The 16,815-nt window shown below is 41.1% G+C and overlaps 1 protein-coding gene across 1 annotated transcript in view; it reads left to right on the top strand.

The window, feature by feature from the left end:
• pvalb6 (parvalbumin 6) overlaps window positions 1-16,194 on the top strand; it is a 36,824-nt gene extending 20,630 nt beyond the window's left edge. Inside the window, exons 2-5 of the mRNA XM_058654521.1 lie at window positions 13,246-13,311; window positions 13,548-13,680; window positions 13,885-13,994; window positions 15,473-16,194. Of these exons, the coding sequence (XP_058510504.1) occupies window positions 13,251-13,311; window positions 13,548-13,680; window positions 13,885-13,994; window positions 15,473-15,498 (330 nt within the window). The 5' untranslated portion in view covers window positions 13,246-13,250 and the 3' untranslated portion in view covers window positions 15,499-16,194. The remainder of the gene's footprint in view (window positions 1-13,245; window positions 13,312-13,547; window positions 13,681-13,884; window positions 13,995-15,472) is intronic.
• The last annotated feature ends 621 nt before the right edge of the window (window positions 16,195-16,815 follow it).

The following is a 16,815-nucleotide window of genomic DNA, read 5'->3' as shown; positions in this document are numbered from 1 at the left end:
AGATGTTACATGTAACATACATGCTGAAGCATGTGTGAGTGTGTGGTGCAATGCATGTGTGTGTAAATCCATTTCTCTCTTTAATTTCTTCCATTCGTCTTCACTGTCACTGCGGTAAATCTTCACTGTGGACAAAGCAGATGCTTTGTCTTGCTTGTAGAGATAAAGGGATTTTTCCTGTTACACAGAATTTCCAATTAAGCCGCTAATCACTCTGTGTGTATCAAGTCACAACAGTCACAACAGAAAGTCAAATGGGCTGTTTGAACAAGAGCTTCCTTCATTTGTTTATAGTTTACTGTCAAATTCATATTTTGTTTGCAGTCGACTTGATGTACACAGTCTGGATATAAATTGGTATAAGTTTTCTGTTGTATGGGTGGTTTGTGTTATTATGTTAGTTTTACTTTACGTATATTTTCCCGTTTACTTCCTGTTTTACGCTGCATAATTTCTTCATTCGTTGTACTGTTGTGGTGGTTTACTGTCAACGTGTTTTTCCCTCTTGCATTATTACAAATTTCCTCCCATTTGACTACAACTTTGAACAGGTTAAACATCATATTTAGCCCGACTATGTCTGCAGAGAAAAGGTGAGCAGCATCCATAAAAGCTTGCTTTTTACTTAGAATAGCCAGAATAACATGCAGGTGTGTGATGAGCACAGGGGCTCCATAAGTTTTTGTGTTAAGTAATTTTTCATTACTAAGGTGCACATACAATGGAGGCATCCAAAAGGGAAGTTGATTTGGAGTAAATTTGTCTTCATAAGCAGCTCGATGGAGCAGAGAGTCAATCAGTGCGTTTACATGCATGTTAAATGTTAGTATTAGTCAGACTAAGACAATAATGCGGTTTTCTTAATGTCATTTCAACACGTTAGTCCGACTTAAATTGAGCTAGTCTTAGTCAGACTAACATACCTTGATAATGCGAGTCATAGTCCGATTACTTCTGCACGTATACTCTTATCGGACTGGAGTCTGACTTGGCGTTCTGTTTCCTCCTTGGTCTTTGACCCAGAAGTAGAAGGAGACAACTTTTACACTGCAGTACAGCGGTTTATACATTTGTAAAACAACAATTTTACTACTTTAATGTAGCTTATTACACATGTGAGGTGTGTGAAAGCAAAGGCGCTCATGTGTAAATCAGAGAAGGTTACGATATTTGAAAAATAAGTGGTCGACTTCCCTGTGTAAACACTATATGTATTGTCATCAATCTTGTTGACTTCTTGGTCATCCAGACTAGTTTCTCTGTACAACACTTTGCATTTCAGGGCATGCTTACACACGTTTGTGCGCCCACCATAAATGCCCTTGTTTAATCGTTCTGTCAGATGCTCAAGACATTGCTGACAGCTGATTGATGACAAGTCCTCTCACATTTACACTTGATTTAGGCAAAAAGGTGGCGAATGTTTTAAATGTTTTCATTTTCACGAGACGAGTGAAAGAGATCTTAGATGTCAGATCAGTATTATCATAGCTTAGAGAGAGCCAATACTGACCTCAGAGATTTTTCAACCTGTCCTCGTTGAGGGACAGATGACTGACTGTCACCTGTCTCCACACTCGTTCATCTTTTCCCTAAATCACATCGTACACAGCCTTTGGAGTCCAATTTTTTGTTCTCACTTCTGTGAGGGCATCATTCCTCTGTGCAGAGTCAGGCCAATCATTATTCTGTCATCACGGTCTTTTGATATCTTTGTACTTCAGACAGAGGTTGTGTGTCACCCAAGATCCTGCAGGCCCTGCAACGGCAACCGATGCTTTGTATCAAAATGTGCCCGATGTGTGAAACCTCATATCTACACATGATCTGATTGTTCAGAGTCAGAAGTCAGAAGAATAACATCTGACTCAGCACTTTGGTATTTAAAGACAGAGCGATGGTGAAGCACGTGGCTCCTGTTGCCTGAGCATCAGACCAACAAACACACAGTTGCACAAAAACAGACAGCAGAGGAGATTGGATTGGATTTCTTATTAACAGGCAAATGAATCCTCATTTTGCTGTCAACAACCAACCCCCTGCTGTCTCATTCTACCCATGCCCACCGCTTCAGTTTTTCTTTCTTTCTCATACAGTATTCTGTCTTTTTTTTACATCCATCTCTGCCTTTTCATGTTCCCTTCACCAATCTGAACGTCCATATTTTTGTTATGGGGCACTTTTCAATCTGAGACAGACAAATGGAAAAAGACAACCACTGAGACACAATAATATAATAGCGCATGTGGGGGAAAAAAAAGATAATGACACAGAATATTACTTTGTGTGTGTGTGTGTCATGGTAACTTTCTGAGGTACAAAATCCCTTCAATGACATATTCCGTTTATTTTATTTCCCTTACAATGTCATGGAGTTGATTCACAGAATACTAAAGCGTCCACAAATGGCCTCATTATTGAAATATGAGCACCAAATTAAAACCTTTTTCAATTTAGATGTTTTTTTTGTTTCAAACGCCCTTGCTCCCTTGAGATCTACTCTTGGTGTCTACTCCAGTATTTATTTCGCAGACCTTTCAGGGTCTATCAAGCCTATACCACTTCACTGAAATGTCAACAGTTGAACGCATGCTCCTAAACTCAATAAATCAGGCAGACTGACTTTATCTGAAACCACCTTCTGAAAAAAATATGCTGAAGGTGGTGCGCTGTTCTTCCTGCGTAATTTGATCAGATGTGAGGGCAGAGCCTTCCTGCTCAGAGGAAACGGTCGGCTTTGTGCCAGAGACCAAAAAAATATTCATTACATTTCATTATCTCATTACATGAAATGTAAGCATTTAACAGATGTTCTAATCCAGTGACATTTAGGCAGAAAGTAACAGCAACCACCTTTTATCCTGTTCAGATACACTATTTAAATAACTTGTGTAATGGGAAAATAAATGAATAGCAGCCAAGCATAAGGGCAAATTGCAAATGTAGATTAGAATCATTGAGTAGATAGTGATTTTGCAGGCCTTGAATATCAATGTTTTGCAAGGCAAAAATTTTATAAATCAATCGGGCAGGATAAGCAGCCCTATAAAGCGTTTTTCAATCCGAACTGCATTCCAGTATAGTCAAGAGGATAGCATGGTAAAAATAAGACTTAGGGGGCCAGTATGAATGCATTTTTACACAATTTAATAGTTTGAATATCATTACAGCAACTTAAAGCCAAAAAGTGAAGTGCAGACATTTTCATAAAATTGTCTGGAGGGGCTTTAAGTCAGAATGCAAATGTCTGCGAAAGCTGTTTCCTCAAACTGCCAGATCTCAAGTCTCTACCTTCCGGATAACGTCTGCTCATGTGAGCTCATGTGCAAACAAAGCAGGAAAAGCAAGTTCCCGTTTCTTTATACTCAATTCCAAACTTCATGTCTAAATATGGCTCCTCCGTCTCAGCTACCTTGATGAAGGTTTACAATGTGTAAAATAAAAGGGATACGTTCATGTTTTACTCCAACACAAGCTGGAAAGAAAGTTTGTACAGTGTGCTATGTCAGAATAAGACTATTAAACTGTTTCTACTGCACCAGGAAGCATGTGCCTTATGAAGTGAAGACCACCAAGAGAACTGTTGAGCAGAGCTGATTATTGCGGTTACCTTTATAGATATGATAATGGTACGTTTGAGCTCCAAGGGAAAATAAACACACACATTAAGACTGTAAATGGACCTGTAAGGAAGGGCTTGAATTTCCACATTTATATGCCAGTCAGCAAGCCAGTTGTTTTAATGACTGAGAAGCTCAAATAATCAGATAAACTGAAGCAGTGGGAATGAAATTCTTATGCTGCTTGACTAAGAGAAGGATGTGTTGGTTATTAAGCAGCAAGATGGTTTATCTTGTTAGGCCATACCTATGCAGGCTTGTTTCTCTGCTTTAGTTTCAATCGTTTAACTCTCAAACTTCCATCAATGTCCGTAGCCCATCGAACATCACCACTCTGTGGAGAGATTCACAGCAAGGCCTCAATACCACTCCTTCCACTTTATTATTCTCTTTTGCTCTGTCTCCATTTTGTTGCTCTTTCATCACACACATACTGTGATATCTCCCTCCCAGCATTGCCTGTCACTGCTCCATCACATCATTCTCTCGTTCCCAGCTTCCTGCGGTCCTCCTGCTGAGCCCCTTGTCAAACTTCCAAAAGACTGCTGCTGTTGTGTGATTGTGTCTGTGTGTGTGTGTACAGCACTTCACATGTAAAAACCATCAGAAGGGAAAGTGTGGATATTTTGTTTTTAGGGTAAGGATTAGAATTACGTTTGTTGTAAAGGTTACAGTTAGGCGTTTTGTCATGTTAGGGTTAAGGTTAGGGTAAGGGACCAAGGAATGCAGGTCCCACACCTGGTTCCTTATGGCGCTTTTCCACTATACGTACGGTACGGCAAGGCACAGCTCGACTCTTTTTTGTTTGGTTGATTTTCCATTACTATAGTACCTCCTCAACATGGGCGGAGTCATCATAGCACGGCTGCATGAAACTGCCATGATGTTGCTTTCTATGCAACACGCACAAACTTGTGACTCGTGCATTGTAAAGCAGTTGTTTTCAGTGAACTGAATCATTAGAATCACTTACTTAAAATGCTTAGTTGACCGGACTCAGTCTGACACAGTCACTGAAATGAAATACCACGGTATGGTTTGTGATGCAGCTCACCGCTCGCAATCGTGGCTTTCAGCAGTGCTGTCGCTAGAATAAATACAAATCATTTCCATTTTTTCTCCACATTTATGGTCCGTCTCACATAAATGTCATTATCTGTCCATGCTTCCTGTAGCACAGCACTTTCAAGTCCAGTTTGTGGTGCATTCTTTTGTCTAAAGATGCAATAAAGAAGACTGAAACTGCAGACACCACACATACACAATGGGAGCAACCCTCCGTGTAAGACATCGTTGCTGCTGGAATGGAATGTGAGATCGAGTACTCGGATGTTATTTTAGTATGAATAGAAGAACAGCCATTATGTCTATGCAGGAAATATATAGCTGTGCTCTGCAGACACAGAACTTGGACCCAGGCATGAGTGAATAGTAAAGGTTAAAGCATGAACTCATTATGGTTAAAACTGATGAAAAGGTTTTGATTACGCTTTCTACAAGCAATAGGTTTTTATGTAGCGTCCTGGCAAGGATAGCTTTACTGTATGTGTTCTGAAAGAGACAAGGCATTAGGTGGTTAAAAAAGTGTAGGACTTTGAGGGGATGGTTTTTCATTTGCAGTGAGAGTTATGTCCCAGTAGATTTGCTAAAGGGAATACACAGTGAAGAGGACAGAGAGACTCTGAGAGTCAAAGGCAGAACAGTAGGTTCACATATTTGTATAAAAAGCAGACCAAACCAGTCTGTCTGCACCAATCAAACAACCATTGTGAGATGATGTGACTGTTTGGCTCACATATTACAAACCTTTGATTTGCCAGTTTTATTTCTGCAAATGAAAGGAGCTCAAGCTTCTAGGCAAAAGATTAATGGCTTAGAAAAAAAATGCTGTCACAGTGTTGTGACAAGATGTGATCTTCACTTTGTATGCCCAGCTATCTTCCCTCCCTCCCAAGAGGCTGTGAGAGACATTCATTATTCACATCATCCCACCAGGTTTTTTTGTTTAAATAATTAGGATTTTCTTTATGCCTGGCCTGTTGTTAGTAAAACCAAGTGCAGAATTTCCTGAGCAGCAACTTTGTCACCACTTTCCCTTGTCGTCAGCTGATCTTTCTCAGCGGCCACTGGATTCATCCAGATCTTCAGATTGAAGAAACAATTATCCTTTATGTGCCAGCGTGTGCTAAGAGAGTGGTGTTGTTGACCATGGGAAGTGACACAGAGTGGGCACACTCCATCATAAGCGTTTCATTGATTTAAGCCTCCACAGGGCTCAACGGTGACTTCAGACTTCACCCCCTTGTGTGTCATCCTTATCTGCTACTTTGAGGCCCAGCAAGTGTCTTTTTGCTCAGCCAGAGCCATTAACTGCTCCTCTCAGCTGCCTCTGAAGCAGCTTTAATGGCTAGGCTCTGACTCCCAGGTCTTTGAGCAGTCTGGTGGTAGATGACGCCACAAACCCTCTGCACTCCACACGGCGGACTTTGGCATTCCAGCCTCATTGTTGTGCTTCAGCAGCTAGATCGGCATACTGTAAGTGCTTCCTTTCGTATGCCTCATCTACCGAGCCCTTCCAGGGCACAGTCAGCTTGGTGAAGAAGACCTTCCTAAGAGATGGAGACCAGAATACCAGGTCAGGTCTTGGCGTGGTGGTTGCAATTTTTGGAGCAAATACAAGCCGCTGGCCAACATCCGCCAGCATCTTCCAGTCTCAGGCTGCACAAAGCTGGCTATACTCCGGTATTGCCAATCTGCTCCTGGTTATCTTGGCCCCCTCACGAACAAAGGTTGTTTGTATAGTATAATCTACTATATACATAAGTATCTTGCATTCATGTCAAAATCAGTAATGGCAGAGATTTAATTGTATATCTTTCTGTGGTTTGATAAAGTTGGTGTGATTTTTATTTTCTCCTGTGTACCATCATCAGATTAATGCTCTCAGTACATCAGGTGGCAAGTGCTGAAAAAATGATAATCCAATCAAAAATAGGTTCCCATTACCCTAAAGAAATTACAATTTTGTGCAAATGACCTTGTTGTTTTTCTGGTGACGGTGTATTCCAGTGGCAGCACGGTCACTGAGCTTCTACAAAGCATTTCGTAATGAAGTTGCAACAGTAATAAATCTTGGGCACTTTCAAAGTGGTTTTCTCTGAAAAAAAACCCATCAAATTTTATACAAGGGCAGTCATACAACTAATTAGATGTCTCATTATAAATACAGTGCTTTGACAGTAACCTGGAAAAATAACACCATCCCACACTGAGGGATATCAATCAATGTTTTAATAAACACTCACTTAACGCACACTCCAACACACACAACCATGCAAATGCACAGAGAATCAAGAATACATGAATCCTTCCATTTATGCTTTCACGTACAGACGGAAACTTTTATGGGCTCTTTTCAGCGTATTGAATCATTAGAATCAGTTCATTAAAACTCACTGCGCAAGACTGGAGCGCAGACTCTGGTCTGACATCCAGTCTCTGAATTGAAATACAGCTGAATGGGTTGTGATTTGGCTCACGATCGCCGGCTTTCATCAGTGTGGTCACTGAATACACCAGACCCCCCTGTTACATCATGAGCTTTTAGAAATGTGCCAATGCCTGGCTACATTAGCATTTAGCTCAGCAGACACATGGTGATTCCCTCACTCAGTGACTGACTGACTCATTTTCAGTGAATGAATCACTTTTGCCCCGCCTGCTGGCCACTGCCTCACTCTAGTTGCAAAGCTCAGCTCAGCTAAACTGTGAGTTGAATTAATCGTTTCAATAAGTGATTCAGTTCAGTTTGTCCCCACAAACTATTTGTTCTTTTAAATGATACTGGGCTCTACCCGCTTAAGCTTAAGCTTCCTAAAGTGCACTGTACGATGTTCCTCAGTAACACTAGAGACAGCTGATGCTTACTGGGATCTCTAATCCCATCCACACGAAGGGAATTACCGTGCAAGTTTCACTGTGTCGTCTCAGATAGGATGTTTTTCTCAGTGTTTTATTGTTGGAGTTTGCAAGGAAGAGAAATTGGTTGCAGGTTCTTGCTCTACCTGTTACTTTGACCTGTGGACCATAGAGGTTTTCTGGACCTTTGCACATCTTGGTCTAGCTCTTGATTTCACAAAATTCAGGATCTGCTGAAAAGTGCCCCTTGCTCGACATTCCCAGTTCACCTTTACTATTTGTTCAGTCTTTCTGATCATCTCCTTCTCATCTGATCCAATTCATCAGGCAGCAAACGGCTGACAGCTTTCCACATGTCAATTGGTTCTAAAAAACAAAGTGGTACATGTGGTGGCTTCGATCAATGTCATAGGGTTGTGGGCCAAAGACGGTGACACAAGCCACATCGGGTGCGCAAAGACAGCGCATGAACGAACTGAACTTCCGCCCCACCAGTAGGTGGAGTATTAAGCCCCGCTCACCACACAGAAGAAAATCATTTGACAACATAAGAAGTCGCAAAGGATAGTCATTCGAGCCTCGACCTGGCGACCCTCGAACCCGCTCGACGCGCCTTGCAGCTGTGAGCCACTCCAACCAGACGGGTCCAAGGGAGCTGTAGCATCGTTCTCTTCTTCTTTGGTAGGACTGCGTCCTATTCCTAGCGTCCAGACTTGTACCACCATCCAATGGTGAAGTCAGATACTACAGGACCCTGACAGGTGAGTATATCAAGTATTAAAGTAGTTGCAATGGGCATGGATTGTACATAACAAAAAGGGAAGGGCAACTGGACATCTCTCTTGTGTCTCTTGTCCCTCTTCCACCTTCCCAGCTGTCAACCAGAAATCAAGTAAATGAAAGCAGACAAATTTGATGGGGGTGCCTTGATGACCAATTTCTAGTACATGTAATAGAATGGCTGATATTGACGTTGGAGTGGTTCTTGTGTTGTTTTGTAATCAAATCCCAGATGCAGAGCTCAGAAAGGTAATAAAGAAAGTTCTAAGGGAATTCAATCTACTTTTTTACAAGGTCCAATAAAAAGAGAGATTAGATCCAGATATGAAGAAAGTATATCAACAGGGTAATTAGTATCTGAAAGAAATGGTTTGCTGCCAGGATCTGAGGCACAGCAGTAATGTTTTATTATGCGAGTGCTTACATCGTCAAGGTCAGGTTTTAATTACACCTAATAAGACTGGATACAGTTTCATGCCCATGCTGCAGGGTACTTAGTCAAAATGCTGATGCAGTAAAACACTCGAAGTAGTCACTGATTGTGTTGATGATCACATGGTTATGAATTGCATTTACTCCACACAGTAGATGTGTATGAACCATGAATATTTATAGACAGAACAATACTCTGTTCATTGAAAGTGCATCATATTTTTTTACATAATGAAATATGTATGAATTTTATCACTCGTAATGCCGGTGCTTTAAATGCTGCCATAAATTAAAGGGAATTTATATCTTTAATTTGTATGATAATATTTTATGCAAATGTTCCGACACTCTGAACGCTTATGCTTCCTTTCATCTCTGACTGTGCAACTGAGCTTATGACTTTTATTCATTTATCATTAGTATTAACAGTGTGTGATGTGTATATTCACACGCATTCACATAAATTATGTGACATGAATAAAGAGTAAAGTTATTGTGTTCTACCAAGCTGTTGCATAACAGCTGTTGCATAATGTGTAAAGGCTGCTATTTGTGCATCGGTAACATCTGCTTTATATATAAAAATAAATCAATGATTGTCGATCAAATTTAGCAAAGGTCAATCAAACTGGTCATTGACCGGACTCGGTTCACTTTAGAGTTTCTCTCAGAGGGCGGTAGCAGTCATTCCCAAATGAAGGCATTTGGCAAAACTCACCTAGGCTTCACTAAACCTCCCTTTCTTAATCTCTGTCCTGTGAACAAAGGTAAATCCTCTCATCTACCCCTGACCACAGAGCGTGACAGTAGTCATCATGGCTTCAGATTGTTTAACACTTACAAAACAAGTGCAAGCCAAAGCAACTGGAAAGCCACCGCAATTCAAATCCTAACCCTAAATTTGAGGATCTGCCTCATTGGGACCAGGTCATAGTTTTCATGAGGACTTCTGGTCAATCTATAGTCTGACTATAGACTAAAACCGTAAGAGAGTGGCTTCTTCTCAAAAAAAAAAAGGGTATATATTTTTAAATGGTTTAGAGTAGAAAGTCATTGTCACAGATTTATCCAATCACATTCATCTACTTTTTATTATTATAGTTATAGTTTTTTTTGTTATTTTTATATTATTGAATCACCAGAGACCAAAATTCTGGCAATCATTTCAGCAATGAAATGATACCATTGATATACAGTTGTGATCAGAGAGAGGGAAAATCTTTAACCAGTAACATGAATGATTTGATTTTGTCAAATGTCCAAGTAGCTCAAAATGCCACAAGTTACCGTCTTTATGGTTTATAATGCTATCTACTGAAAACTCATGTACCAGCTATTATAAAGTCAACAACAACAGAAACAACAACACCAAATCCTTCATTTTCCTAACATATGTGCCTTTTTTTGGAAGAAGCACGGACAAATTCACATGCAAAAATAATAACCTTTCCTATTAACCCATACATACCAAAATAAATCACAATCCTGGTGACATTAAAATTTAAAGCGCATGAAGCATAAATAATTTTAATGTTTAATGGCTCATGGCAGCGACTCCACATGCGCAACACAGCAAAGCCGGTTTCCTATTTTTTTCCTATCTCACTTTTCCTCCTTTTCTCCTTGTTTCTACTCTGCCTGTGACAGAATGAATCACGTCAGGTTGTCCTCCAGACACAACTCATTTTTGAAGTCATATAATGACTTGTTTTTAATCTCGTTTTTATTGTATCCCCAGTCTAAGTCATATACTGAATGTTCAATTCTTTACAGACCAACTGCGTAGGATCTACAGCCGCACATGAAAAACCACACAGTGCAGTCAATCATTTGTCCTGATTTAGCAAAGATAATGGTGAGACACAGTGGCAATAAGTAAACAATGCACATACCCCTGCAGTGCAGTGCAGTGCAGTGCAGTGCAGAGCAGAGCAGCAGATAACCTTGGCGGAATGTGATTGACCACCTGATTGAATTCAGAGGAGACTTTTAAATGGAAATATTGATTACACACAAAGCGATGTTACTTTGGTGCGATGAGCCACCATGAAGCTTGGATTTACAGGATAATATCGAAAGATTCAGTCATGTTGTTTAAATATAGAGTACGCAGTTATGTTGAGAACAATCAAAACACATTCCTATCACTAGCTGACTCCTTTGACCATATATATCCTATTTATTTTCTGCATTTCTTTTATTGACGACTTTGATTGGCTGTACCATCTTTTCTGTTCGTGTTCTCACATCACACTGTAAACGGGAGCGTTAAATAATTTATATAAAACCATGATGGATATTTCAAAATTTGATGTACAAGTGACATATTTCTCAGTAGAAAAGCAGAGTTGTTTTTCCAATTTATTTCCAAGAACACCTTATCTTTAAGAAAATGCGTGGCTTAAATGAATCACAATGGTGTTCCGCTGTTAAAGGCCTCAATCTGTATTCAAGGAGACGTGGCATGGAAGCATCAGCAGAGGCTGACATCAGATCAGCACAAGCACAAACTGTCTTTCCCTTAAATAAATCAATGTGGCTTCACACCTCATACAGTTCCACTGGCATCGCACTGACTGCGGATCAATCGTATCCCCCTCATTTCAGTGAATTGTTTCTTCTCCCCTTGGACACCTTTGTGGTAAAAAGAAAAGAAAAGGTGACGGAAGGAGGAGGTTGCACTCTTATAATGATAAAAGACTCTGTGAGGCCACACAAGTAAAGCAGTGTTCACTATTGATTGGTGTGTGTGTGTGTGTGTCAGTGTGGTTGGAGAAGTAGATAACATGAGGCTCATACATCACTCAGTTGACAACAGTGGACAACACCACAACATTTTTTGGGGGGTGTCTGTTTTTACATCATTTTTTTAGGGATATGTTTTTCCGAAAAAAAAAATTTCGGGGGGGGGTCAGTTTTTCTGAGTGACTGAGATAGCGGAGAAGCTTCCCGTCTTGATCGGTGCTTGAAAGCAAAGATGTCCCAGTTCCAGTTGTTTACTTTAATCCAGTGTGATATCCAAGGGATGGAACGTCTGTAGTTTTCAATTCCTCGTCCAGCATGATGAAAATAAATGCTGCACAGACATGTTTATGTCGGGTAATTTAGCAGCAGAGAAGGTAGTTACTGTACGTCAACACGTCACATGGAACTATTTACATACGTTAGCACCATGCAGGGTCAGGCAAATTATTTAGGTGAATGCAATACGTTTCCGTAGGAAATAAAGTTTTATTAAAAAAATAAAATAATGAACATACTATATGAGTTTTTCATCAACATTATTGCACTGTATTATTTATTGTTAATGTGATCCATCTCATTATCAAATCTTTCTTAGGTCATTAACTGATGATTTCCCCACACTATTGTAAACATAATGGGATATATTATGCCTTAATGGATATTTGCTCAAAATGCAGCCAAATAAAAGCCTAGTGTTATAGACTATGAGGCACATGGGATGAAGGCATAATCCAGCACGGGTGATTTATATGATGAGAAATGTACGGACACCATGTTTCCAACACAGAGAAGAATAGAGTGATGAGCCAGCTCAGCATATAAATGTTACAACAATGTTTTTGTAATATTACTTTTTACAATGACATGTGACACGTTAATTGACATCACATCCTTCAGTCGAGCTGAAATGGTAGTGTCCTTGTCTTGGTTGTGTGCTGCTGCAGATATGCGGCGCTTACAGAGACAGATGACGAGAGAGAGAGAGAGAGAGGAGAGGGTTTGTGTCAGTGTCTGAGTGAAGTGTCATTTATCTGTCGTACAGCCTACTTGAAGTGAATTCACTCCCAGCAAATCCCTATCAAGGTTTGCCAGACCACAATGAGCAAGAATGAGATCAGAGGAACCCATTCTCTAATCCACATGTCAATCACTTCCTCTCAGCACCACGGCACCACTCAATCTAGATAAATAAGAGTTTGTAAATAAGTGTAAATATGTTCTATACTATATGTAGAGAGTAGGACATCAGTTAAGTTTTTTTCTTACACGTGCAGTAAAAAAACAAAAAACGCCAGTTCTGTGAAGTGGAGGATTCGTCTTTCTTTTTCTAGTGTAAGGAAGAAGAAGATTCTGGGCCCAGAAAACTGAATTCTCCTGTGGTACTAGATAAGACTCAACAGGACACCTCGATGGCCAGTTAAACCCCTGCTGACTCGGCTCTTGGCCTCATGCCCTGGTTTTTCTGTAACAGCTCAGTGATGTCACACAGAAAAAAATTAAATTAGACTCATTCTGTATTCCAGGTTTCTATGTATCCTAAGACATTGTTTTCTCCTGCTTATTATACAAGCACATGTTCTGGTTTTCTGCTCCTTCCATTTCAAGACGGTCACCCCCAGTGAAATACAATAAAGTCTTTGAGTTGTTGTTCTGTGTTTTAATGGCCCTGGTTTTTAAACATGTCCCCTCTCTGTCCCTCTCTGTCCATCTCTGTCCCTCTCGTCCTCCTTGTCCTTGTTTTCTTTAACAGCTAAGATGGCCATGAACAGCATCCTCAACACTGATGACATCAAGAAAGCTCTAGATGCATTCAAAGGTGAAAGCATGTGCCACTGATAATAATCCACCATTTTATTTTCCTGGCTCAGAAAAGCATGCAGTGACACCTTGTTTGGTAGTTTGTGTTGCTTAGGTCAGACGTAAATAATCCACGAGTCTCTCTGTGGACTTTGGTGCGGGAAGTGAGCAGTTTAGATGGTGACTGAAGAATTTCTTGTTTATTATACACATTTATCTACACACGTGTATATGTGTGTGTGTGTGTGTGTATAGCTGCTGACTCCTTCGACCATAAGAAGTTTTTTGAGATGGTGGGTCTGAAGACCAGGCCTTTTGACGATGTGAAGAAGATCTTCACGGTGCTAGACGCTGACAACAGTGGCTTCATCGAGGAGGAGGAGCTCAAGTGAGATAAACGCCAGCGAGCACAATCTCACCGCACACAAAGCACCGGCATTCACTCACACACACACATTCTCTCTCTCTCTCTCCCTCTCTCCCTCTCTCCCTCTCTCCCTCTCTCTCTCTCTCTCTCTCTCTCTCTCTCTCTCTCTCTCTCCCTCTCTCTCCCTCTCTCCCTCTCTCTCTCTCCCTCTCTCTCCCTGAGCAGATTCGTCCTGAAGGGTTTCGCCAAAGATGGCAGGGACCTGACAGACAAAGAAACCAAAGCATTTTTAAAAGCAGCCGACAAGGACGGAGATGGCAAGATTGGAGTCGAAGGTAAAAAAAAGAAACATCGAATGGCAGCAAGTCACTCACAACCACACACAGGAAGTGCTACAGCCACACATGCAAGAAATCACATCTCACTCAATTAGGATCAATTCATCAGAATAAGCTAAATTAGATTTTTAGTCATTAAATGGCATCGCTGTTCGACTGATGATATTCTCCACTGTACAAACTGAACCGCATAACCACAAGGTTTGTACAACTTCACTCTAATTATATCAGTAATAACTCTCCAGTACTGTAGACGGATAACAGACTGTATATAAATAGTTGGGGCAGACACAAATGTCTGACTTTATACAAACGTGTAGCCCAGATAATTTATCAGGAGTGGAATTAGCGATCGTGTAAACATGATGAATGGTGCATCCTGTCAACAGCAGCAGTCTTGAAGCCAGAGTTATTATCACAGGGTCTGAAATGCTTCAGCGTCGTTTCAGCATGAGTTCACTTCATACCTGAGCAGAACAAGCTGACTTGTGCTGAGTAAGCATTATATCATAGGTTGACTGTATATGTCGCATGGTTCAGAGTGAAGTTGACGTTGATTGACGACGAAGACAGGTAAAGTTAAGTTAAGCCCATGTTAACAAATTGCACAAAGCAAATATCTAGTAAAGTCATGACTGAACCTCAGAATCCTCTGGCCCAAAACCTTAAATCACAATTATGACTATAGGATCCAGTATTTATATGAATATAATGAATTTCACAGAAACAAAAAAACTGAAAATATCTTAAAATAACAAAAAATGAATGAAAATATCAGAATTTTGAATCTGGTGTACAAATGAAAAAAATAACTTTACTCATTAATACTTTTTAAATGAAACATCTCTTTAATATATTTATACTTAACGGTCTCTTAAGGCTCTGGTATACTTCCGCGCACATGCCGCGTGCGTCAACGTGCGCGGCGCCTATCAGGGTCCTGTAGTTTCTCACTTCACCAACGGGTGGCGGTACAAGTCTGGACGCTGGGAATAGGACGCATTCCTACCAAAGAAGAAGAGAACGATGCTACAGCTCCCTCGGACGTGTCTGGCTCATTCCGTCAGCCAGGTCGAGGCTCGGATGATTATCCTTCGCAACTACTTCTCCTGTTGTCAAAATGTTCTGTCTGCTTGGTGAGCGGGGCTTATACTCCAGCTACTGGTGGGGTGGAAAATCAGTTTGCGCACGCGCTGTCCACGCGCACCCAACCTGTTCCAAAATCCTGGCTTCACGTGCAGCCTGCACGTTGCGTGTTGATGACACAAATCGTCATGCACACGATGCACGTTGCGTCCGCGCACTGTGCGCTGAAGTATACCGGGGCCTTTACGGACCACCTACAGTACCTTCAGGGCCCACCAGGTGAAGACCCACACTGGGAAACACTGATTTACTATATAGTAACGATTCATGTATTAAACCCCTGTAACAAAACATTCTCTTTTCACAACTCTTTTCTTCTTCTCTTGCAGAATTCGCAGCCATGGTGAAAGAATAAATCGTCACCTCGCGTGACTGACCCCAGTCCTCTTATCCGCCGCTGCATCCCCACACCCAATGACTCCCCTCTGACCCTCCCGAGCACCGACACCTCACCCGTACTCAACTCCCAGCCCACTAGACTGCAGCTGCTCCATGCTACACACACACACACACACACACACACACCCCGCTGTGTGCCCTGCCTTCTGTACCCACACCGTCCACTCCTCAACTGCCCTCTAAGCTGTAATCATGCTGTTTAGTTTATCCTTTTTATACAAACTATTCTTGTTTGTGTTAAGATATAGAAAAAAAGAACTGCCTGCAGGAATAAAATGTCATATTTTAAAGCATAAAGTAGTAAAGAAAACAGAATTATGAAGAGAGAGAGAGCCTCATTCCCTTCTGTATTTCTAACTTCATCCTCTTCCTTATCTATTTTCATTTCCTTCCCCTCGCCCTCTTTCTTTTCCCTTTATTTCCAGTTTTTCTCTTCTCTCTGCCGAGTTCACATCAAGCTCTGCTCCCCCTGCCCCCTTGTATTTGCTTCTATCGATGTCACCGCCCTTTATTCACACATCTAACTCTTCATTCCTGTCCATCCTCCTCTCTGGTAACGAACTGTTGTAAAACATACCAAAAGAAGAAAGAGGTCAAGCTGTGAAAGAATAAAGTCAAAAAAGAATAAATAAAGAAAACAAAGCCTCAAGAACACTCTTGTGATGATTTCTTCCTTCAATAGAGCTCTGGTAGCTGACATCACACAACCAAGGAACAACTACGCTGTTCCCCTCTATAGACAAACAGTATGTACCAGACAATATGTCACACAACTTGTTTGTTTGCTGGCTGTTTTCGTCCTAAAAATGCTGATTGTGCCCTGGGATGCCAAAACAGTCAGAGACTCACGGGAGAGCCCACAGATCCAGAGAGAGACGACCGAGGTGAATCACAAGCAGTGGATGTCGTCGTTAACGCGACGAGTTATAGACTAAAGTGACATTCAAGTCTGCACCACATTATCTTTAGAAGACTCCAGAGTTGAGCGTTTGTCACAAAGCCAGATTGCGTCCATTTGTTTCCCTCCGGGCTCTTGTAAACTTTCTGTGGCTCTCTGCAGTAAATTGAAGGGAAGTTGAAGGTGTCGGGACACTGCAGCTCTGGAATAATGTCCTCTCTAAAGCCCGCTCGGCACGCCGGGGGGCATTATAAGGATCAGACTTATTCAGTATGTCAAGTTTTGCGATATATAAATATTTTCCGTGGATTTAAAGTGCGTAGTGAACTCTGACGGGTGGAATCCAGCACCAGTCCTGTTCATATGTGCCGTGCA

The sequence above is a fragment of the Solea solea genome, chromosome 16, assembly GCF_958295425.1.
Source record: "Solea solea chromosome 16, fSolSol10.1, whole genome shotgun sequence".
Classification (NCBI taxonomy): domain Eukaryota; kingdom Metazoa; phylum Chordata; class Actinopteri; order Pleuronectiformes; family Soleidae; genus Solea; species Solea solea.
The sequence above is the reverse complement of the archived record's forward strand: the minus strand, read 5'-3'. Positions and strand labels throughout refer to the sequence as shown.